The sequence below is a fragment of the Pseudorasbora parva genome, chromosome 12 (genome assembly GCF_024679245.1).
Source record: "Pseudorasbora parva isolate DD20220531a chromosome 12, ASM2467924v1, whole genome shotgun sequence".
In the NCBI taxonomy this organism is placed as follows: domain Eukaryota; kingdom Metazoa; phylum Chordata; class Actinopteri; order Cypriniformes; family Gobionidae; genus Pseudorasbora; species Pseudorasbora parva.
In genome coordinates, this window is record NC_090183.1 from 12943312 (window position 1) to 12969031 (window position 25720).

Sequence of the window (25720 nt, forward strand, 5' to 3'; positions counted from 1 at the left end):
AAATAGTTTTGAATAAAGTGTTTGCTTTTTGTGATGTTTTGCATGAAGTTTGCATGTAGCCTACATGTTTTGTTGTTTTGTAGAGAAAATTAACCAGTTTCAGAAATCATGCAAACATTTAAAAAACAAAATGCTATAGAATATCTAACAACAGTGTATGTTTTTATTTGTTTTGCAAGATGGTATCAATTGGTATGAATACGTGTCTAGAAAGGGCCAGCCATTTAACAGTAAGCTTTACAGTAAGCTCATGTGTGCTTTTAACAGTGTTTCTGTCAACTAATGATGCTTAAATAGCATATTATTCTTTAAAAAAAAAACTTTTTTTTATCAAGGTGGAACTGATATGACAGGGAAGAGCTTTGGAGGTGACCACAGAGACTTGTATCGCCATCAAGCGGCGATACCTAGCAGCTACTGCCTACTGTTTATTAAGGTAAGCTTGTTGCTATAGAAACATCAAATACAATGTAGGAACCCTATTGCAGCAACACACATTGTGCTAATAGAACGTTTCTGAGTGCCAGCCAACGAGTTCATATCGAATTTTTATTTTTATTTTTTTATGGAACTAATTATTAATTTAAAGGTTTACTTATAATAAATAATAAGTCAATTTTTGAACGAAATTGATTGAATAATGTTCCGTAAAACAATGTGGAGGAAAGCAGTGAGTGATGCGGTCAGCTCACATCAACATCGAGCACTGAATACCACCATTTTCATCCTTAAAGAGTTTGGACCGATTGGATTCCTCCTTAAAGAGGATGGGGATGGTAAAAATTATAAAGTAAGTTTGTTACTTACTTTACGTTTGTTTTTATTGTTGTTTGATATATTTTTTAATATATTTTGTACAATTTAATCACTTTTTCATATTTGAGGTGTGCCTGGGAGATCCACACACGTGTACCTGTCCTACCTTCCAGAAAGAGAAGGATCTTTGCACACACATTTGCTGGTAAATAATCTTTAGATGAGTGTTTCTTCAAAAATGGGCACTCTTACCGTGTGGACATTTAGAAAAAAAAACTATTTTTTTAAAACACACTTTTCACATTCTGTCACATGCTACTAGTGTACTACTGTATATGACCAATTACAAATATTACAAGTAACATATATTGCTCATTGTTAGTTCATGTTAGTTAATACAATAGTCGATCGAAAAGGGCACTTTCACTTTCAAAGGGGCAAATGCAAGGTCTTCATTTTGGAAAATGCAAGGTCTTCCTCCAAATAGAAGACCTTTAGATGGGAGCATATGTTGTTCTAGAACTTGGATATACCTTTTAGCATTGATGGTGGCATCTTCTCCAGATGTGTAAGCTGTCCATGCTACACGCACTTATGCAACCCCATACCATCAGAGATGCAGGCTTCTGAACTGAGCGCTGATGACAACTTGGGTTGTCCTTGTCCTCTTAAGTCCGGATGACATGAGGTCCCAGTTTTCCAAAAATAACTTCAAATTTTGATTCGTCTGACCACAGAACAGTTTTCCACTTTGCCATAGTCCATTTTAAATTAGCCTTTGCCCAGAGAAAACACCTGCACCTCTGGATCATTTTTAGATGTGGCTTCTTTTTTGACCTATAGAGTTTTAGCCGGCAACGGCAAATGGTACGGTAGATTGTTTCTGGAAGTATTCCCAAGCCACTGTTGTGATTTTCATTACAGTAGCATTCCTGTATGGGATGCAGTGTCGTTTAAAGGACCTGAAGATCACGGGCATATCACGGGTTTGGTCTTGACCCTTCCGCACAGAGATTGTTCCAGATTCTCTGAACCTTTGGATGATATTATGCACTATAGATGATGATAACATCAAACTCTTTGCAATTTTTCTCTGAGAAACTCCTTTCTGATATTGCTCCACTATTTTTCACTTCAGCATTGGGGGAATTGGTGATCCTCTGCCCATCTTGACTTCTAAGAGACACTTCCACTCTGAGAGGCTCTTTCTATACACAATCATTTAGCCAAATTACCTAATAAGTTGCAATTTGGTCCTCCAGCTGTTTCTTACATTTACATTTAACTTTTCCGGCCTCTTACTGCTACCTGTCCCAACTTTTTTGGAATGTGTAGCTCTCATGAAATCCAAAATGAGCCAATATTTGGCATGACATTTCAAAATGTCTCATTTTCAACATTTGATATACTATCTATTTTCTATTGTGAATAAAATAAATATAAGTTAATGAGATTTGTAAATTATTGCATTCCTTTTTAATTCACAATTTCTACCGTGTCCTAACTTTTTTGGAATCGGGTTTGTACTATATAATATATACTATTATTTTTTTATTTTTTTACATTTTTAAATAAATATTGAAATGGTTGCCTAAATGATTGTTTCACTTTTTTTTTTAAATAATGGAATTTTAAATGAAAGACAAGGATACAACAACAAAATCTAAAAACATGAAAAGCATTTAAAAAATAGCAGAAATTCATTATCTCTATAGGAATGTTATAACATGTCCAAGTTTTAATATGACCTTCACATGAAATTAAATTTGTTAGTTTTAGAAAAACAAACAACCCCTGGGACAGAAAAGTGCTCATAGTTGAAGAAACACATGCATAGTTTACATGTTGAGACTTATTCTTGCCTTTTACCTTACACCAACATTTCATTTTAGGATATTAATGCGTAAATTCCGACTGCCTGGAGATCACGAATGTAAGTAGAATTTTTTTTTTTTACCAAAGTGTTATCACACAGTACAAGCCTTTCCGCTAAGATCCTGCACATATTGTAGTTGTACATTAAGGCACATACTACCTTTACATTAATGTTTGAGCTACAACTGTCTGTCTGTTCTGTTTCAGACTGTTTTCAGTACGGTCTTGCGGAGAGACAGATCCTAGAGTTGTTGCAGGGGCTTCATGTGACCAATACTACATCCCCCAATGAAAGAGTGAGATCAGCAGGGCCTTCATGTCCTGAGCCTAGTGAGGAAGATGGAGGAATCAGACAGAAAGATATAGAGAAAGATGATGTATGTCCAATATGTCAAGAAGAACTTTTCCTGAAAAAATTGCCTGTGACCTATTGCAAGTAAGAGAACTGTTTTTTTTTGTTTTGTTTGTTTTTTTTAAATCCAGAAATTAAGTGGATACTTTATAAATGTATTAACCATGAAGTGAATGTATGTTCCATTCATTCATTCATTTTTAAACATAGAAATGTATTAATACTGTATTTTCTTCGTCTTTAAAGCCAAACGCATCACAAGTTTCCATTTAAACCCAAAATTCAACAATGTTGCGGTTTGTGACTGGTTGTGTTGTAATTATTCATCATTTTTAGGTTCAGCTGTGGAAACAACATCCACATTTCCTGTATGAAGGTATGGGCTGATCACCAAACAAAAAGAGACCCATGTGCCCCGCTTAAGTGTCCACTCTGTAGGGAGGAGTTTGGCACGTTTAAGCAGCTTATCGAACAGGTACACCATTACAAGGCCCACTTAAATAACTAAATACTATCTATTGTTTAAGTTTAAATCACCTTGGGTTTTATTTTTGACAGGTGAAAAATGCAGGTGTACTTTTAACCAACTATGAGAGGGACTGTCTGGACAAACATCTGGGTGTTATGTGTAACAGCTGCATGGCCTGTCCAATTGTTGGCAAATGTTTCAAGTAGGCAACCATTACATAGCACTGACAAATCAGTGCAGGCTTACAATACCATTCAGAAGTTAGGGGTTGGTAAGATTATTTTAAATGTTCTTGAAAGAAGTCTCTCATGCTAGAAGACTGCATTTATTTGATCAAAAATACAATAAAAAAGAATAAAAGGTGCACTATGTAGTATTTTAGCAGTAACATTTTCAAAAACCACTAGGCCAGTGTTATATATTTTGTTCAGTTGAGTACCTACAATATCCCAGATGTTTCCAACTATTTGTCAGGGACAGGGACGTTTCAGCATTGCATTTGAGGGAGTCGCCTGTCAATTGCGTCATATCTGCGCTACCCTGGGTTTCGGCTTTTATTTGGCAGGAGCGCTTTACTCTTAGCAGTGTAAACAAGTGAACGCACGGAGTAACGTCATAACATCGTTTTAAACACACTTAAATGTATCTAATATGATAAACAGAGCAGCATTACCTCAAAATCATAACCGGAAGAGCGGATCTGTGCAGGCGTCCGGTGACTGTGTCCCGTCCCGTCAAAATAAAAGTCCCGGTATTCGCGAGGCGGGTATTTGTTTAACAATCGCTCCAGCAGCTGTGCTCAGGTCCATAACACTCGGTCCTGCTCTGCTTTAGACTACAGTAACGTTAATAACCGCATGCATGAACGTGATTTCTGCCCGAGTCCTATTTTCCACCGGCTGTGATGAGAAGACCACATCTCCCAAGATACTGCGCTCACACTTTGCGTCATTAAACTACGCATTTGTTTTGAATAGGCGCCCTCCAGTGGACGGAAAGTTCCATAGTGCACCTTTAATGTAAAATAGTATTACCATTTAAAATAACTGTTTTCTTTTTTTAAATATTTTTTTTTAAATTTAATTATTTCCTGCAATGTCAAATCAGAATTTTGAGCAGCTACTCTAGTCTTCAGTGTAACATCCTTCAGAAATCACCGTAATATGCGGAGTGATTTGGTGCTCAAGTAACATTGTATTTGTACTGAATTATTATTATTTTATTATAATCATTCTTGTGTTATATTATTACATTCATTTATTATAACCATTCTTACGTTATATTAGTACATTATTTTACTATAACTTTCTTGTGCAAACATGATACATTTTTACAGGATTATTTGATAAATAGAAAGTTCTTTAAAAAGAATGGAATTTATTTGAAAATACATTTTGTATTTCTATCAAATTTGCATCAATGTAAATGTCGTTACTGTCACTTTTGATCAATCTAATGCATCCTTAATGAATAAAAGCATTAGTATTTGGGCTACTTTTATTTTATTTTTAACTTTTGAATGGTAATGTATTTATTCTGATTCTGACCAATGCTAGCTTCTGTGTCATATGTGGCATCTTATGCCTGATGTTCACAGGTGCACAGAGTGCAGTTATTTCCACCTGTGTGAGGAATGCTTTAAGAGAAGAGTCCATCCAAAACATTGCTTCATGGTTCGAATGGTGAGTTTTTGTGCAAGGTTTGTGTTTCACTAGACCAGCGTTTCCCAACCGGGGTGCCGTCTGACGTGAGCGGGGGTGCCGTGTAAAAGGTGCCGGTAACGCACTTACACCGCGGTTCATCTCACATCTGATGATGACGCATCTTTAATGTGGGTTGTAACTTGAAAATAATGCTTTTATGTATGTTTCTGTCGATGGATACACATGCTGGCTCCTCAGTGATAGGCTACACTACAACGATAGCGATAATAAAAGAAAAACTGGCAAAACGGTTTCTCTTTGTAAACTGTGTTCAATGCATGCGAGTGCTGCCGTATGACCAGTCATTTCGCCGTCATTACCCGGGTATATTCGCCAGAAGACGTGAATGAGAGCGTGCGCTGTGTAAAGATCTGTCTGCACTCATCCGAGAGCGCGCACACGTCTCACAGTGCGCAAAGGTGTACTTCAGCGCTGGGAAGATGAATCTGTATTTAAACTGGGTCATCAATGTAGTAGAAATGTGAAATTATTTTTGAATTTGGTGCTTTCTAGACTGAGAAAAGACAGAAAATGTATTTTTGTCTCATGGGGATAAAAGACTACAATTCCCAGAATGCTTCGCTGCCCTGTGAGGACATTTCCAAAGCCACCAACTTGATTACTGTGACTGAGTTTGAGAAGACTACAATTAAACTACAATTAAAAACTGAACGTGTGTGTTCAATATAATGAGTGAGTCACCGCGCGAGTATCACAGAACTGAGCACTAACTGCAGGAGTCAGATAAATGAGCTGAGCTCTCGTGATGAGAGCTGAAGTAATCGCGACTACACTCGCGGCATACATTCACAACGCAAGTTCAGTCTGGCGTGTTTCAGTTCATGCCTTTGCAAGCTTAACTTTCATAGAAATTCATTTGAGAAGTTAAAAGACTTACATTGCTCACCATAGCTCCGTTTAAATGAGTGCCTGTAGCTGCCAGCTGAGCTGTGAGTGTAATCTCCCATCCCCCATGCACGGGTTTAAAACATGCGGAAATGGCTCCCTCTGCTGGCTGTAGTCTTTAGCCTTTGGCCAAACATTCCTCCTATGATGCAAATATCGTCAATTTGCATCATAGGAGGAATTTTTCCAGAAATAAAATGCATAAATCTCTTGTCTCAGGGGGATATGAGGGGGGAAAGCACATTCATTTAAATATTCCAGGGTTTCTACTGATATAAAGCCATATGCTAATCGCTGAAGTAACCCTTTAATTGAACTTTATACAGTCGAGAAAGACGACGCATATCCCTGTATTAGGTCTTAAAGGGCAGCAACCTTTAACCCTCTGGGGTTCTTCATTTATGGGTCACACTCAGGACCTTCGGGTCTAAAAGGACCCGGAGGTCGGGAATCAAAAAAAAAAAAATTGAGTAAAATCAATGAAATATATTTTTGTTCAATAATATTTTTTCTTTTCTTTTTTGGTGTTTTGAGATAATTTTATGATTTATAAATAATATTTATGCAATAATTATGACCCATTTTTTCCCATTGAATATAATAGAATTTTATTTTATTTATTTTTTCCTTTTTTTATTAAAGCTGTATTTCATTTTAGAGTCAAGCCTAGGCCTCATGAAAGCATTTTTTTTATTTGATTGGTGCCATCTGGTGGACACAGTGAGCATTTTTATCACGCAATAGCACATTTTTACCACTATAGTGCATTACAGAACCTGTGTGTGTGTGTGTGAGTTTTTGTTTGTCTGTTTTGCACTCTTGATGTTTTAGAGATTCACCCCTTCACTGTTGAGTCCTTTTTTTCTGCATCCTGGCTGATTTGTAGATTATATGCACAAAAAACTCTGTATTTTCATATTTTTGCCAATTTCCCATTCATTTCCTATGGGGGTCTTTTTTGACCCGAAGGCCCCGAGTGTGACTATTTTTTTTACGACCACTTAGACTTTTCCAATCCTGTCCCCAATTTTTTTTTCTGTCCATATACCAAGTACCAATACCCTCACCAAGTTTCGTACCATTCAGATGAAGCTACGATTTTTAACATTTCTTTCAAAAAAAAATTCGGGTCAGAAATGACCGAAGAACCCCAGAGGGTTAATGTCAAAGAAAATATAAGGACATCACTCACTGCTCTTGATTGAATAGCTTGTGTAAGTTTAATAAAGATTCATCTTTAATTTAAACAGTTAAATATGCAGTTATTTAACATTTGATTATTTATTCAATTTCTCTACCTAAAACTAATGTCAGACCTACCTGAAAAACATGAAATGCATTGTTCATTTTATCAGTATCTTTGCTAAATAGTATTTATTTGTGCTGCTGCTTGTATTTAAGTTATTTGTTCTTATTTTCTTTATTTTTATGAGTCCTTTATTCTCTGAACACAGCAAATACCGAACCGTACTGAAACCGTGAACCTAAAACGTTATACAAACCGACCCGTGAGCAAACTGTACCGTTACACCCCTAGCGTAACGTTTGTGAGGGGGTGCTACAAATTTTGTACGATTTTTGAAGGGTGCCATCATGAAGATAGGTTGGGAAACACTGCACTAGACATATATGAAACATGATGATGTCATTCACAACTGCAGCATATGTAGTTATTTGTAAAATAAATTAGAACCATATGAACCATATGACACTTTCAAAGAGGTGCATCTCAATCAGCAATGTAGCTCTCTAGGTCGTGAATCAGTATATTGGTTAAGCAAAATATTTTTCCTTTTCTGTTAAAATTGTGCAGAAAAGAGGTCAGCCATGGCAGACAGCAGGACCTCACGACTCTGAAGAAACAACGAAAATGGAAAACCACTCAGTGGGTTGTAGGTTTGTCTGCCCATTTATGGCTTCTGTTTAGTTCTTTTATTTCCTAACCCAATTTCTATGTATACACACATATTAGAAAACTTTAAGGAATGTTTGGGGAATTTATCCGGACACAATACTCTATTTTACTTTACAGCTCCAGCAGCATGTCTGGTGTGACATGTGATATAGTTCCGAACTATGTAATAAAGAGTTTGCCAACGATAAGGGTTCGGACAGAGTCCAGATTGCTGTATCCAGGCGTTCAATGTAGAATCTGCCTCTCAAGATTTCAACTGGGTCAGCATGTCAGAACCCTTCCCTGCAAACACAAGGTAACACATTCTCAAGTTCAGCTCACTCAAGGTGGGTTGAATGCTGATAAAAGTCATCATTTACTCAACCTCATGTCTTTCCAAACCCACATGACATTCTTATATATAAAACAAGCTATTAGTTAAATAATCTCACATTATGCAAGATAAAATTATATTTTTTCTCTTTCCTGAACCCTCACCAGTTCCATACTGGCTGTATTGATCCAGTGCTCCGCAAGTCTAACTGCTGCCCACTGGACTGGCATGTCATCTACAATCCTCTTACATGGAATTCTCGAAGTAGCAGAACAGAAAGATCTCTGGCTCCATCTAGTGATGTTCAGAGCAAGTATACCGATGAACAGATCTCTGAGTTCTTTCTACCAGGTATTGGTTTGCAGGTAAAGAAAGATAGTGCTCCATCTCTGTTTAGAACAGTGACATCTGAACCAGCTGTGTACAGTCCTTCCTCAATGGATTCACTCACTCAGGGCTTTCCAGGCCTCTGCATCAATAGTTCCCACATAGAACCATACACCAGATTGTCCAGCGTGAAACAAAATCATACAAAAGAACAGAGGTCTCTTCATAGGAGCTTATCAGTGGGCCAGGCCATAGCTGCACCTGCTGAGAGGAGAGTATCCTTTCCAAATAGTCCCTCAACAGTCAGCCTAACTTTGAATGTCCAATCAGCATTGGCCAGAACACAGAATGACCAACAAAGATTCATTGTGGGCTTTAATGAGCCATCAAGCATGGCACCAACTTACGGCAGGATCAGACGACTGAGGAAAGGTCACTTAAGACAGAGACCTAGGTCAGACAAGCTGGATTTCAAGGATCTTCATCTCTAGATGACAAAAAAGTGTATGCAATTAAAACATAATGTTTGTATGTTGCTCCATGGGTGTTAGGAATATCTAGCAGTCTAGGAAGCAAGAAATCCAAATCACTCACATGTGTAATATTAAAAATCTTTTATTAAACTACAGCTATAATATTAAAAACAAGAGAAGCACCCCAAGGAAAACTCATGTGTCCATTTTTAATGTTATAGCCCTGTTTTAATATGGGTTTTTAATAGTATACTCCACATGAGTGCCTTTAACTTCTTTAATAAAATCAAGAATGTTCTGATTCAATATTTTAAGATTTCTTGTATTTAGCAGAGCAGTAACTGAATTACAGAATCCTTCGACTCAAAATAAACAATTATTGACGTCTGCTTAAAACAAATGCAAAGATTTCAGATAAATCCTGACAATCATTTTATTACTGCCTCTTATATTTATTATTTGAATGTTTATTTATATTGTTGGGATTTTTTTTTTTTTTTTAAATAAAATGTATTATGGTTTCATCAGTTCTGGGTACCAAAAAACTTGAGTATTTTTGGTCAAGTACCTTTATTAAATTTGCACAAATAGGCAGATTACAAGTTGTACTGAAAAGCATCCAGGAATGGCTCAAAAGCCATTTAAACCAGTGTGTTGAGAAATCGTTAAAACGTATAACAATTATTGAAATAATAAATGCTACAATACAACATAAATTACTTTAAACACATTCAACTGACACAGTGCAATCTTCTCTCCTCAGTCAAACTTCATTTAAAATGTCAAACTCAGTTTCCCTTCTCAGTTCAAATTTGCTGCCTGACAACAACAAGCTAGTGTCTTATTGTAACTGTCGATGAGATTTAAACAGTTACAATGAATTGTCAAAAATTATAAAGCTACAAAAGCTCCAACACATTCAATACATGAGTTGATAATCATTTGTTGTCAATTTGTGAAGAAATATTTCATACACAAAACACATTAGCACAAGAAACATCTTAATATGCTAGGTTAATGACCGGTACAGCTGTGCTTCCAGCATTGGCCTTGGTAATGTAAGCCATAACCTGAGACATATCTTCGATGTTTTTGGGTACTACATTCTTACACATGAAAACATTGAATGGTAAAAGCATCACAATGGACCGCATGCAAATGTGACTAGCAATAATACATTAAATAAGTACAGTGGGTCAAAACAGCATATGACCTTAAAGGCCTCAGTCGCTCCCTCAAAAAACTCTTTGCAACACACTGGTGCACATTCTGAATTGTAGAATATATAGTGTTTAGCTTAATAGCTTATGATAACAGTGCTCAGTTTTTCCACAATTGTTCATGACACTGTGTGGCAGTTCCTTTTGTTACATTGAACTTAGTTGAAGAACAAAAATTGATTCCAAGCAAGCCAAGAGAGCCAAACTGATTGCATTTAAACAGATATAAGATTATAAGAGTATTGTGGGTACAAGCATTGTGCTCACAGGGCAACAAATGTTTAAAAATACATAGATATATATATATACATACTTTTACAATGTACTTTTGAAGGTAAACAAATATGTTCTTTCAAAGAAGTTTGTAAAAACATTGTACAATGTGGTTGGGAAATTGTGTACAAATGAACTGCTGACAAAATGCTGGATAGCCACGGGAATTGACTTTGAGCTACGGCAGGTAAGACAGGCGTTTTTGTTTTATTCATTCTTCCTGATGTTTATATTATAAGGCAATTTGATCTAAACCATTTTCAGACACCAAAAAGCTACAGCTACACACAGGTTATTCAGTTAGTGTTTGGTTTGTGGTCTCTCTTCCCTTACATGTCGAGATGTCTTCTTGTCAGGCTTCTTGTCTCGAACCTTCCGCAGTCTCCGTGGTGGAGGGGTAGATTTGGACTCACTGGAGGTGTCCCCTGCATCCCTGTCCTCTGGGATGTTTGGAATGGCTGCACTGCTGCCTTCCAGGGTGTTCCTTAAGGACGTGTCCTCAGGACTTCCAATTTCACTGCTGCTCAAGTCCTGCTCTTGATTCCCGCTTATTTTAGCCAAGCTAGCACTCGAGGGTTCCTCGCTTTTTCGCAGAGGCTGCTGCAGCTCGTTCATGTCCACTCCGGAGTCCAAGCTTGTGTCGTTGCTGCTGCCCGGACGATGTCTTCCCTGAAGCTCGATCACAGAGTGACGAACCTGGGCTGCTGGTTTACCATCAAGAGACACAAACCAAGCCCGGGGTGGGTGAATAGACGGCTTGCCCTTGGAGAGCTCAAGCAAGGTTTGCTCGGATATTCCCTGGAGTTCCCCCCGAAAAGGCCCCATTCCAGCCGCTTCGTTCAAAGTTCCTGGGACAGATACGGATTCCAGGAGATGACTGTAGCGGCCCCATAGCCCTGGGTTAGCGGCAGTAGCCTGCACTGCTTCCAGAGCCTGCTGCTCGTCGCTGTCTTGCTGGGGAACTTTAGGCAACGTCTGAGTGAAACTGTCTTTTAAGTTCCGCTCTGTCTGAGCTCCATGTTCCATGCCATTCCGCGGGAAAGTGGCAGATCTGCTTCCAGAAGGGTCAGCTTGTCCCTGGGAATTAAACAGCTCTGGGGCCTGTACAATAGCCAGAGGCTGGTTGTAGATGTGAAACAGTTTGTCTTTGAAAACCAAATTCTCTGCACCACCCTGGCGCGAGCCATTCTGTTCTGTTTTTTCCCGAAGCTTAGCCACTTCATCGCTGTTAATGTAGAGATTAGACACTGGGGCTCTGAGGCTTTCTAATCCCATAGCTCCAATATTCTCATACAGATTGCCTATCGTCCTTCCAACATTTTCCACATAAATGTTGTAGTTGGCTTGGTGTCGTGGAGAGTCTGATGCCTCATGGCCGATGACTCTTGCTGCCAGTGAATAAGAGCGGTCCCCACTATGAAAGAAAAGTTCTTGAGCCTCATCAGAGCTGGTGGAAGTGGTCTGGTCCTTCTTCAATACAGTGAGCCTGGTGGAATTCCAGCGCTTCCTTCCGGCCTCATGGTTTAAATCTCTGTAAAATGAGGTGGGAAAGGATTGCTACATATTTTGATATTTGCTCTTGATAATAATAATAATAATGAGTTGAAAAACGCCTTTAGTTCACTGGAATTAACATTTAAAAAGGTTAAGATTAAAGGGGTACTTCAGCGCTGGGAAGATGAATCTGTTTTTAAACTGGGTCATTATTGTAGTAGAAATGTGAAATTATTTTTAAATTTGGTGCTTTCTAGACTGAGAAGACAGAAAATGTATTTTTGTCTCATGGGGATGAAAGACAACAATTCCCAGACTGCTCTGTGCCCCACAAGGCCACTCCCAATACCACCGCTACTGGATCACTGGATAACTTTCCCACTGCGTTCATTTTCATAAAATCAGTTCAGTTAGAGAACAGACACTACAATTAAAAACTGAACATATCTGTTGAATATAATGTGATTTAGCCGCTGAGGGAGTTTCACAGCACAAACGCTGTATGAGTCGGATTACATTCAACGTGATCAATGAACTGAATGAGTTCTCGTGATGAGAGCTAAGGTAATCGGCTAAAAAGTTGTTCACAGCGTGTGTTCAGTCTGGTGCGTTTTCAGTTCATGCCTTTGGAAGCTTAACTTTCATAGGAATTCATTTGAGAAGTTAAAACACTCAGTATGCTCTGTCTGGGAAGCACGATCATTCGAATAAACTCCAGGATTTCTACTGATACAAAGCCATATGCTAATTGCTGAAGTAACCCTTTAAGTCAGGCACTGTAGCTCATTTGTATTTATAAGCAAGTGATACAATGGCATTTGCATGGCTTAATTAAATCTTACCTGCAGTGAAATACAATCACAGATAAAAATCCAATGACTATCACAAGAGTTCCTCCCAAGATACCCACAAGAAGGTATGTGTGGTAGGAAATGAAATCCATTGAGCTTGCAAACCCCATGTAACCTAGATTTGCACAACAGAAATCTGTTTTAAAAGGCTGCATATTAACAGAAATCTGGAAGGTTTTGATTTTAGTGTTAAAGGAAGGAAACTGAAAAGCTTCTTAATTCATAAATAGTAGAATAGAATAAATAGACTTGAGAATAATTAAATATGACTGATACTTACCTGATGATGGTGGTGGTGCAGCAATCCAGTTACCAAGTTTAGGTGCTACATAAGTCCAGACTAGGGCATTTTTCTCCATCTGAATGGTGCCTATACCTTTATTTACCCAAGTACCTGTGATAACATATGCCATTAGGTGCTTTCTTTTCAAAAACCCATTGTGACCATTACATTTGTTGCTTAAGGGTAAAATGCTGATAGGGAATTGTCCCTGTTTAAAGAAAACAATGAAAGACATGATTTGAAACACATCTTTTAAATGATTATGTTTGCAGTTTTTAAATCACCTATTGTCATGTCAAAGGTCCACGCAGGGAGTGAATCAGAGGGTCGTAGGTTGGTGTGGTAGGGAAGTGGTACTTTAAGCTGAATGGGTCCTTTGATATCAACCTCCTTTCCATTAGACACTAACTGGGCACTGATCATAGCCAAGGGGCTTAACTTGACATTCCTATAACCTGTAATTGGTATTACAAAGATCATTTTAGATTCTGCAGAAAATAAATTGAAAAAATTGTTATAAAGGGATATTTCACCCAAAAATGAACATTCTGTCATCATTTACTCAGCCTCATGATGTTCCAAACCTGCAAGAGTTTCTTTGTTTTAATACTATGGTAGTGCATGGTTGCTCTATCTGCTTGGTTACATACATTCTTCAAAATATATTATTTTGTGTTCAGTAGAACAAAGAAACTCATACAGATTTGGAACAAAATAATGGTTATTAAATGATGACAGAATTTTCATTTTTGGTGAACTATTCCTTTAAGGATGTGTGGTCTAGAGCAACGGTTCTCAATTCTCTAAATCTTTAGGCCCACTTCCGAAAGCTTTGACACTTCATGAGATATTGGGGCTCTGAGGCATTCTAATCCCACAGCTCCAATGTTTTTGTATAGATTGCACATCAACATTTTCCACATAAATGTTGTAGTGAATAAGCACGGTCCTCATTATGAAAGAAATGTTATTGAGCCTCATCAGAGATGGGGGACCAGAATGTTTTAGATGTCTCTCTACTTAAAAACTCACCGGCTGCCAAGTGTTAAATAGGGAAGCATCTAAAAACATTCTGGTAGTTATCCCATATTGCCAAAAGTATTGGTGACACCCCTCCATACCATTAAATTCCAGAGACATGTTTTCTGGAGTGACGAATCACGCTTCTGTCTGGCAATCCAATGGACAAGTATGGGTTTGGTAGTTGCCAGGAGAACGGTACTTGGATGACTACATTGTGCCATGTGTAAAGTTTGGTGGAGGGGGATTATGGTGTGGGGTTTTTCAGGGGGTGGGCATGGCTCCTTAGTTCCAGTAAAAGGAGCTCTTAATGCTTCAGCATACCAATACATTTTGGACAATTTCATGCTCCTAAATTTGTTGGAACAGTTTGGTGATGGCCCCTTTCAAGCAAGGTCCATAAAGACATGGATGAGCGAGTTTGGTGTGGAGGAACTTGACTGACCTGCACAGTCTTGATCTTAACTCAATAGAACACCTTTGGGATAAATTAGAGCGGAGACTGTGAGCCAGGCCTTCTCGTCCTACATTATTACCTGACCTCTCATTTGAGTTTCTAGAAGAATTGTTAAAATTCCCAGAAAGAGTTGAAGCTGTTATCGTTGCAAAGGGTGGGCCAACTCTATATTAAACCACACAGATTAAGAATGGGATGCCATTAGATTTCATATGCATGTAAAGGCAGGTGTTCCAAAACGTATGGCAATATAGTGTATGTCCTGAGGGCTGGAATTGAGAAACACTGGACTAGAGGATCAATAATATTGTGCATCACATTTGCTCTTGTTTAATTCTGGGTAACAAATCGGCCTGCTATTGCCTTATCAATAATATATTGTAATTAATAACAATAAATAATTAATAAAGTATTGAGTCTAAACAATAATGAAGCGTATTGATTTCATTGATAAAACAAACTGCCTTACAGTATACTCCCCTCACTGTGAGGGTCAGCATTCTTTCAAGATGCGAGAACTGGTCAAATGATTTAGCCAGATGCAATATATATTTTTTTAAAAATCTTCTTTTTTCTGTTTTCATCTTACCTCCTTTACCATTGAGGTTTAGAGTAAAGAAATTTGAGTCTTTTTCTGTTGGCAGGACTGGGGCTGTCAGATATGCTGACAACATGGAGATGGTAGTGTTCTCAGACAGTTTGAGGAGACTTTTGGGAAACTGGACACTCGGTTGAAATGACAGATCTGTAAATACATATGAAGATAAATACATAAATAATAACAACATTAGAAATGTTGTGTGTCACAGTATCACATGCGGTGATAGTAGTTTGTCTGTATATAGTAGATATGTGAAGGTACCAAATTAAATTATAGGTTATAACAATTAAAACAGCTCTCAGTTTTTAAAATAGTAAAATGGATAGTAGGATCAAATAATAGAGCAAGAAATGTTTTAACAGATATACCAGATGTCTTTCGAGTTATCAGCACAGTATCTTCAAAGAGCCAGATGTTCCCTTGTGTTTGAGGGCTCAGGGACATCGTAATAACAGAAAAAACTAGAGAAAAACATAAAAAACAAACATTCAGACCTAATTTGCAGTAGCCAGGTTGTTAATGTCATAAAAATGACATTGAATTTCTCCATATGTTAGAAGATCATTTCTTTAGGGCTCTAGCTGGACGTTACACAACAAGCCAGGGTGAGGTCACATCAATTCACTGCTTTCTTGCTGCAGCACCATCTTTTTCTCACTGTTTATTTTTTTTGTCTGTCTGAGGTATTTTGCAAAGATATTTATAGATTAAGATAAACCGTATCATTAAAATATTTATCTCTTAATAAATACCTAAAAAACAATCTGATGTCACCAAATCTTATGAAATACACAATATAAATATAAATAAATACATTTATATATAAATATAAATAATACTGCATTTAAGAGGTTATGAACTTACTGGGCATCTTGGTGGTTTTCCAAGGCAGCTGGGTGAGCACATAACCCTCCATGCTGGCCACCAGAGTGAGGGTCAGGCCAAGATGGTATGGGACAGTGACCGTGACCTCTCCATTCTCCAAAGTCTGGCTTGAGTAAATCTGGGATCCATTCAAGAACACACCCACCACAGCTCCTTTCAGGAACTTCTGGCTAGATGCATCTTTAACCCAAATCTTTAGTGTCAGGAGTGACTCTAGAGACAGAGATATGGTCAGGTTCAGTGGGAATGAATACAAAATGAGTATTGTATTTGTATGAATTAAATGGTAAATTTAGCATCAAACAATAATCAGATAAAAGATATAACAATTAAAAAAATTGAAATAAGTTTAAAGGAGTTTAAAACCGCCAAAATTGGTTGGTGACAGTAAAATCTGGTGGAAACCACTTAGCTTTGAAATAGTAATGCCCAGTGGACCCACTGCTCAGTCAGAGTGACTTAAAAATAGATCAAAGTGCCAAATGTCGGATGAGCATATCAGAAGCTGAGACTTTAGAAACCTAGAAGAACCTCTTTGAATTGTCTCTCAATACTGAAAAAAGAGAAGTCAATCTCGTTCTTTTTAAAGAGCCTGTTTAGATGCCAAAAAATGTAACAATATGACCAGGATGAAATAATGGCAGAACCAAACTTTTCAATCCATACCAACTATAACAAGCTGGTATTCATGTAAATTGTAAGTCAAAGAAGGCAATGTAGTATCAATAATTTAATTTGACAATTTAACAAAAGAATTTAATTAGAAATGTCTTTGAAAAGTCTTAACTTCAGTCCCTGATGATAAATCTAATTTATGGTGGATTTTGTAGGCCTACTGATAAAAACACATGGCATGGGATTTCAAACTGGGGTTTGCAGAAAACATTAGAAATAATGTAATAATTATTATTTTTAATCAATAATATTTTTCATAATCTATGTTGTTTTGTGTGACAATTTATAATATAACCTAGCCTACTACAATTTATATCACACTATTTTTTTTTTCTAAAATGAGCTTTAAAATATATAGCCTTCATATTTAAGTAAAGGGTCCTTCAGAATATGAGGGCTTTGCCATCGAAAAGTTTGAAAACAACACCTAATGTGTTTTATTATAGGCCTACTATCTCAAACATAAAGGTTTTTGATGATTCTGGCACTGAGGTAATCTAACATTAAATTTTAAATGCAACATCATATTCGAGATGAGCAGTGTAATGTAGCTCAACCATATAAGCTATTCAGCTCTTAAAAATGTGGACATGGCTGTCCTAAATAAAAAGCCTGAAATAGGTGGTTTTACTTCAAATGGTCCTTTAGAAGAGCTCCGCAGGCTTACAAATAATAGACACGAAATGTATGTTACAGCCCAATGTTATGAGATATAGCAAGTACAGCGGTCAACAGCGCACCCATGTCCTTTGTTGTGATGTACCCCATCATAAAAACATCTATTTGCGAGCACACCGCATGCGGAGCTCATGGCGGAGCTGATGCTGTGGATGTAGATGACGCTGAAGATGAACCCAGCTGATGCCTCGACCGTTACCTGATGGCGGCACCGTCGCATCCCCCTGTCCCGGGGACGTCTGTGTATCGCTGGCATTGTCCTCCGACAGCGAGGCGAGGCCGTGGGAGAGCACCCCACCCTCCGCTCTCCTCACGTACCCATCCTCGCAGAAAATCAGCAGCGCGGCGAGGAGCAGACACCCCGAAAGATCTGGCATGGCGTCTTAGACATAACTGCACTCAATGACACGGAGAAGGAGAATGTTGTTGGTTTTCTGTCCTCGGGTGGATGTGTATGTCACGGTCACATCATGCTTCTCGGGTGGTCCTGGAACGATGAATATTCGAGGAAGGAAGCTGATGCTGCTGGAGTCAGACGGGTGCGCGTGTTGCGTCAGAGCTCACGCGATGCCATCTGCTGGCTCAGTGTTTTTTTTTTTTTTTTTTTTTGGGGGGTGGGGGGGTCTCTTTTAAAGCTAACGCAATGTTATTTTGATGCGTAGGCAAACATTTTACAAATATATTTTACTTTTTAAAAACGTAATTCAAAAACATTAATACATTTTTGGTAACACTTTATTTTACAGTGTCCTTATTACATGCCTCTGGTAATAACAGTAAATTATGCATACGTACATGCCATTAACCCTAAAACCTACCCTTACCCTATAGTAAGTATATGTTAATTAATATTACTCATCATTATATATACAGGTGTTGGTCATATAATTAGAATATCATCAAAACATTATTTCACAAATTCTATTCAAAAAGTGAAACTTGTCTATTCATTCATTATACACAGACTGATATATTTCAAATGTTTATTTCTTTTATATGATTATACCTGACAACTAAGGAAAATCCCAAATTCAGTTTCTCGGAAAATTTGAATATTGTGAAAAGGTTCAATATTGAAGACACCTGGTGCCCCACTCTAATCAGCTAATTAACTCAAACACCTGCAAAGGCTTTTAAATGGTCTCCCTCCCTGCGTCCCAATTCGCATACTATCCATCCTAAATAGTATTCGAAAATAGAATTAGTATGTCCCAAATCGTAGTATGTTGAAAAGAGTATTCCAAAGATTCCCGGATGGTTTACTATTTCCGGTCCGAATTCACAGTATGGATCGATGGGCACTCTAACAGCTGATATTGCCCACAACCCATTGCGAGTTGGACGAGCCGAGGATTCGATTAGAACTACAAACGCGGATAAAAAGCGTTAAAAAACTACAAACATGACGGATGTGCGAGTTCGACGGTTAAGTAGAGAAGTTTAGATAAAGGGGTTTGAGTGACCAACTATCAATATTTAACCTGACAAAAATATATTTATTCAGTGTTGTCACATTATATTTCACCCGCAGCAGCATTGAGAACTTTTGAAATGACACGTTTGGCCATTAACTTTTAAATGCATCATTATATTTAAACTGTAAATACATGAGGAGAGTCTCTGCATTAAAGACCCACAAATGGCAGATCAACGAGCGGCTACATTTCTCTCCGATACGGTAGGAGATTAAACTGAATGTGAAGGATTTGAACTGTGACGAATCTGACGATGATTGACAGGGCAGATAAACGGTGACGGGATGCACGTAACTAAGCGACAGAGTCCGTTAAAGATGGCGAAGTAGTATGTCCCGAAGCTTGCATACTTTTCTGCTACACACTCAAAAGTATATACTTTTTCTTCACAAAAAGAGTACATACTTTTAGGACGTAGTATAAGTAGGCGAATTGGGACGCAGCCCCAGTCTAGTTCTGTAGGCTACACAATCGTGGGGAAGACTGCTGACTTGACATTTGTCCAAAAGATTGACCATTGACACCTTGCACAAAAAGGGAAAGACACAAAAGGTCTACTAGCAATAGGGATAACCGCACCCTGGAGAGAATTGTAAAACAAAACCCATTCAAAATGGGGGATATTCCCAAAGAGTGGACTGTAGCTGGAGTCAGTGCTTCTTGAACCATTACGCACATATGTATGCAAGACATGGGTTTCAGCTGTCGCATTCCTTGTGTCAAGTCACTCTTGAACAATAGTGTCAGAAGCGTCTCACCTGGGCTAAAGACAAAAAGGACTGGACTGCTGCTGAGTGATCCAATGTTATCTGATGAAAGTAATTTCCTTTGGAAATCAGGGTCCCAGAGTCTGGAGGAACTGAGGAGAGGCACACAATACACTTGCTTGAGGTCCAGTGTAAAGTTTCCACAGTCGGTAATGGTTTGGGGTGCCATGTCATCTGCTGGTGTTGGTCCACTGTGTTTACTGAGGTCCAAGGTCAACACAGGTATTGTGAAGAGGAAGATGAGATATGCCAGACCCAACAATGCAGAAGAGCTGAAGGCCGCTATCAGAGCAACCTGGGCTCTCATAACACCTGAGCAGTACCACAGACTGATCGACTCCATGCGACGCCACATTGCTGCAGTAATTCAGGCAAAAGCAGCCCCAAAAAGCATTTAGTGCTGTACATGTTCATACTTTTTAGTTGGCCAAGATTTCTAAAAATCCTTTCTTTGTATTGGTCTTAAGTATTAAGTATTTTAATTTTCTGATATTGAATTTGGGATTTTACTTTGTTGTGTTATCTAAATTAAAATAAATACAAATTTGAAATATATCCATCCATGTGTAATAAATTAATATAATATACAACATAATAAAAGTTTCACTTTTTGAATGGAATTAGTGAAATAAACTTTTTGATATTCTAATTATATGACGAGCACCTGTATAAATTACACTGTAACAATAACACCTTAAAATAAAGTGTAACCACATTCACCTATTTTGTATAGTATCTGTAACTAATTACGAATAAATATTTGTTATTAAAAACATTTATATATTATACACGTTATATACCACAAATAGAATTTAACTAATTTGTAGCACTTTTGAGATTTTCTTTAAAATGTAAAGTGCTTTATAAATAAAATGTATTATTATTAATTATTTAGGGTCCAAAAGGATAAAAATAAAAATCAATTCCACTTAATCTCTTTAGAAGACAAATCTGTGCTGTATGGAACCATGAAGCCATTAAATCATAAATTCATATCACAAAGTAGTTAACAGAATCATGGATTATAAACTGCAAAACATCTGAAAGAGCAGATTTTTGTGAGGCATCACGACACCTCAATTTTATTGTAATAATTCAAGCGAATTACATAATTTTAATGTACAGTGTACAACATACAAACAGACTGTGGAAAAGGTCCTTTGTAAAGAGAAATTCTTGAAAGAAAAGTGACCACATTTTCTCATTCACCCATTCTCAAAAAAGTAAACACAAGTGTATTAATAACATAAAAAAACAGGAAACTAAAGGTCTATTTTTTAAAATCATCAAGATAAATGAAACCAGACATCCTGTACTTGTCAAGCAGCCCGACTGTGTAAATGAGCGGATGAACGTTCCTCAACTCCACCAGTTTAAGAGCACGAATCTTCCAAGATCCTCTTTCACCAAACCAGCTTCTAAGCATAGTTATTTAAAGCACTCATGGTGGTCAACAGTTCACCGGACTTTTTTTTTAAACTGAAAGTTTTAGAGTGCTCACCAATCTGATTCAAAACAGAAAGAAAAGAGAAAAAAAAAAATCATAACAGGATCCAAACAGCTCCCATAAACTTTAATCAACTGCATATTATGAAAGCCTTGTGATAGGCTTGGGACAGTGGTTACGCTGCCAATCAGATGTTGGCTAAAGTCACTTTAAACAGGAGGACACGGGTCGAAAACAGCAAGTGGGAGGAGACTGCAAGACAAACTGCTAAGTTGCGCCGCCTTCCTCTCTGCCAACTGATTAAACTTCCTCCTCGTCCTCATCATCCTCCAAGTCACAGAAGTCGATGGACGGTCTGCTGTCCTCCACTTCGTCTTCATCAGATTCTGCGTATGAACCTGCGAGTCCGAACAGAAGAAATAAGCAGAAACATTTAAAACCTGACCAAATGGGGGTGCACATGCCACCTTCTCATGCAGAATTAAATGCAAGCAAGCATTTTTAACACCAAGGCACTGGTGATTCTTGCCAATTATGACACCGTGTTAGAGGAATAAATCAATAAATATAGTAAATGCCATGCCAACAAATCTTAACATTTGCTTACACTTAAAACTACATCCATGTAAAATTTTCACATTTAATACGAGTGATGATAATCAACACTGGGGTTATAATATATACTTACCCATGCATTTAAAAGAAGTTGAGATCAAGTTTTATACAAATTAACTAACAAGATTTAGAGATTTCATGATACAGTACCAAAATAAATAAAGTCATAACATACTTTCAAGATTGTCCATGTGTTCATGTAGAGTTCTCGCCAAGTTGAAAAACTGAGCGAGAGAGGGGAGAACGTTTTGGTTTTCAAAATCACAACATTAGCTTACAACATAAGCTCAAACACTTATATTGTGTGACGCGTCAAAACGAGCCCAAGTACTGTACTGTACTTGGACAAGAACTAACAGATAAGACCGTAATAGAGGAAAGATGTTGAAGGCTTACCCCAGCATCATTGACTGCACCCAGGACGTCAGAAAACCTCTGCTCACACAGGTGCAGCAGCACCACCAGGTACAGCCCACAGCTGATGAACTCATACTCCGACTGAAGAAGCAAACACACAAACAAAATTAAAGATATGAATCATAACAGAGAGATGTGAACATTACTTGCGTAAAGTATTTTAAATTGAGCCTTTGTAATAAGGAATATGTTCAGAGTCCGATGGCAATTTTTAGCAAATTCTAGTTCTGAGCATAAGTGGCTGTTAGATGGACGTGTTCGACAGTTGCAACTTGCATCTCACACCTCACACAACACTGCGGCGGCAGTGGGCGGCAGTGGCTCAGTGGTTCATGTAGCTTGTCTACAAACCAGAAGGTTGGTGGTTCAATCCCCGGTTACACCTGACCAAGTGTCGAAGTGTCCATGAGCAAGACACCTAACCCCAGCTGCTCCCGACGAGCCGGATGGCGCTACATGGCTGACATCGCCGTCGGTGTATGAATGGGTGAATGCGAGGCAAAAATGTAAAGCGCTTTGGATAAAAGCGCTATATAAATGCAGTCCATGCAGTCCATTTAACACTGCGTTCTAAACACAGTGCTAAAGTTAAAAATAAAGTTCAACTTAAAAAAAAACAACAACAAAAACAACTGTTTAGACCCTGTGTTTTTTCTCTCTCGCTCCACCACACCGCTAGCCTGACAAGCCAGACCCACATCCAGATGTTTGGTCTGGAAACTCACCATAGACAGGGCTCAATCCGAGGGGCGGGATAAACGGTTGTCTTTCAAACTCCCTCTGCACACGATAAGATAGCGCTACAACAAGTAAGCAGAAATCTGTAATTTAGCAGCCTGTAGATAAAATAACCGACAAAAAGAGTTGTCTTTGTACTGCAAAGAGCAGCAATGATATTTAACGTTTATTGCTGATAACTATGTAACCTAATAAGCTTGGCATGGCATAGGGGGAAAAATGTTTGCACACTGGTGTTCCAATAAACCACATTGAAACTATTCTCCTAGTAATAATTTTTTCATTCAAAACGTTAAACAGAACTTGTGTGAAATTTCATAGAAAATAGTCGCAAATTTCCTCTGGGAGCAAAGATGGAGTGGTGTCTGATATCAGGGAGCGAGGAATGGCGCAGGGAATGGAGAGCTCGAAGCGGAGTGATTACTGAATGCTTAGAGCGTGGAGGGGACATTGTTGCCACTCCACTCCGTATTGACTGACTGCACCTGGCGTTTTTAAAGACAAAAAAAAAACAGGTCCCTAAAGGCATGTTCAGAAAGAAAAAGAAAAAGTATAAGCAGCACGACACGTGAAGCATGATTACCAGGGGTGCGTTACCCAGACAACAAAGTAACTCACTAATTAACTACCATAGTACAATGCATCGTTGAAGAAATCCACTACCAACGGTTTCCCGAAACTGTATTGGTCGCAAATTTGTCGTTTATCACAGGTGGTGGAGCTATAACTTTTAATGAATCCGTTTAAAGTTGAATTAATGCTAGATTTGTGCTATAGCCTAAATTACAGACATGGCATCTGAGGAGTAGACCTAATTCTAATTTTCATATTTTAATTCTAATTTTGCTTTATTTCCAGATTCAATCATAGGCACACTCTGTAAAAACAGTGTTTTAAAGGTCTTGACAAACTAAAAGATGTAAAGGACATTTGTATGTATTCAAAATAAATAGATTGTACTGAACATCAGCTTGCTTTTGCTCAAGATAAGGATTTATTAGACCCACGTCATGCAAACAAGAAACTATGCTTCTAACCACAGGGTGAGAGCTGTCGTTTCAACCCGTTCCAATGTGGTTTGCAAATGTTTGTTAGAACGATGGTTTCGGGAAAAGACTCGTGACCATAGTTGGCTAACAATGCTTTTGGGAAATGCACCCCAGGCCGTTTACCCAGGGTTTAGAATGACTAAGATTTAACCATTTCAAGTGTGAAAAGCCCTTTTGTGTTAGGCCAAACTCTTAGTACAAAAAGGGTTTTCAAAAAAAGAGGGGAAAAAAATTAGCACCAATAAAATATAGCACATGCCCAGAAAGTCTGTTGTTAAATAAAACTATTTTCATGACCATCACCAAGTCAGAGTCTTCTGCCAAATCAATTGCAGAGGAAGAATCCAGGACCCACTCTTTTGTCTCTGTACTCTTGTATTTCCAGTTGTTTGATAAACACTAGTGAATACAAACAGCTGAACGTCTATTTGACTTCCCTTCTCCTCTACATCTAGTGTCAGAAATGTAAAGTTGCGGAGCTCTTTTTTTTGTGCCATTGTTTTTCTGCTTTATCATAAGTGTCCCGTTCTGTCAGAGAGAATGTGCAGTTTTTTTTCTGCATTAGTGAAATTGCACGCAAAAATCAGAAAGAAATTCATGCTGGTGTGTAATAATTCTGGTTCCTCAGAGATTCTTTTAAAACCATAACTAACATTGCAAATGCACTGGTAAAGTACTTATAAACAGTAAATCTAAATCTAAACAATGTGCTTGTATCTTGTTTCGATCCACTTACCCTTTCATGAGATCTGTAGAGCTCATTGATATCAAAGTTCTCAATGTTTAGGTGCAGTTTTTCCTTACAAAGTTCACAGGTAGTGATGGCCTCCAAGTTGGAACCTGTGTATCAAAGTAGATATATGGGATGAATACAAATATTTACCAAAAAAATATAGCAGCCTATTTCACAACTTATTAAATTCAGTGAGTTCTTGAATTGCAGTCCTCATTTGTACCTTTTGACAATTTCAAATTGGCATTATCATGGTAGAACCAAAGAATTCTCTAAAATAAAATACTGTACCATAATCAAGATGCTTTTAAAAAATTCTGGAATGTACCATGTTTACACCAGAGTATCTGTTTGTAAGTTTGTAAATAAATGAGATTCTTCCGGTCTTGTCATTTTCTTACTTGTGTATTTTATCAGTCTGCTTTCAGACGGGGTTATGCATTAGTAGTCTTGCACAGCATAGGAAATGAACCCCAAACCCCTCTTGTCAGACTGAGTTTGAAAGCAGTTCCTTTCTCAGTGCACATCAAACAAATGTATATACACTATATAAACAGCTAGTTTATTTCTGCCCTCAGGAAAAGAAAGCCATACCAGAGCTGATTTTGGAGCGAAGCCATTTCTTAATGCAGTCCTGGTGCACATACTGCAGGCTGCCAGTGCACTTGCAGGGCTCGATCAGAGGGTTGGAACTCGACTGCTCCCCCATCTGACAGATTCGGCACAGATCACCCTCCTCCTCATCAGAATCCTCCAACAGAAGGCTAAAAGTAGGAAGAGGGTGCGGTTACAACAATCAACAAACTAAATTGTGAATGTGCGCTCAAACCTGTAGCGTTAAGATCCAAGCCTACTTAAAACACAAATGAACCAGCTAATCAAGATCTTCAGGATTACTCGAAACTACCAGGCAGGCAAGCAAGAGCTAAACTTAGTGTAACACAGAACCACAT

At 38.0% G+C, this 25720-nt stretch overlaps 3 protein-coding genes across 7 annotated transcripts in view; 1 reads left to right on the plus strand and 2 right to left on the minus strand.

Moving 5' to 3' along the window:
• The first annotated feature begins 546 nt into the window (after positions 1-546).
• On the plus strand, positions 547-9534 carry zswim2 (zinc finger, SWIM-type containing 2). The gene is made up of 10 exons (XM_067459184.1): positions 547-790; positions 885-961; positions 2649-2689; positions 2839-3067; positions 3320-3458; positions 3542-3654; positions 5050-5134; positions 7875-7957; positions 8094-8271; positions 8457-9534. The coding sequence occupies exons 1-10, from the start codon at positions 641-643 to the stop codon at positions 9105-9107; spliced, it is 1746 nt and encodes a 581-aa protein (XP_067315285.1). The 5' UTR covers positions 547-640; the 3' UTR covers positions 9108-9534.
• Positions 9535-9640: 106 nt separating this feature from the next.
• Positions 9641-18103, minus strand: fam171b (family with sequence similarity 171 member B). Its single transcript, XM_067459183.1, has 8 exons — positions 17726-18103; positions 16153-16386; positions 15657-15749; positions 15277-15432; positions 13495-13665; positions 13208-13321; positions 12919-13042; positions 9641-12113 (listed from the first exon to the last, which is right to left on the minus strand). The coding sequence occupies exons 1-8, from the start codon at positions 17901-17903 to the stop codon at positions 10883-10885; spliced, it is 2301 nt and encodes a 766-aa protein (XP_067315284.1). The 5' UTR covers positions 17904-18103; the 3' UTR covers positions 9641-10882.
• A 2706-nt stretch (positions 18104-20809) lies between these two features.
• The window catches only part of marchf7 (membrane-associated ring finger (C3HC4) 7), a 32774-nt gene continuing 27863 nt past the window's right edge, over positions 20810-25720 (minus strand). For all 5 annotated transcript variants that reach the window (XM_067459204.1, XM_067459206.1, XM_067459202.1 and 2 more), the window contains 5 exons: positions 25362-25531; positions 24771-24874; positions 22227-22328; positions 22006-22054; positions 20810-21613 (listed from right to left, as the gene is read on the minus strand). In XM_067459204.1, the coding sequence (XP_067315305.1) occupies positions 21516-21613; positions 22006-22054; positions 22227-22328; positions 24771-24874; positions 25362-25531 (523 nt within the window). In that variant the 3' untranslated portion in view covers positions 20810-21515. The remainder of the gene's footprint in view (positions 21614-22005; positions 22055-22226; positions 22329-24770; positions 24875-25361; positions 25532-25720) is intronic.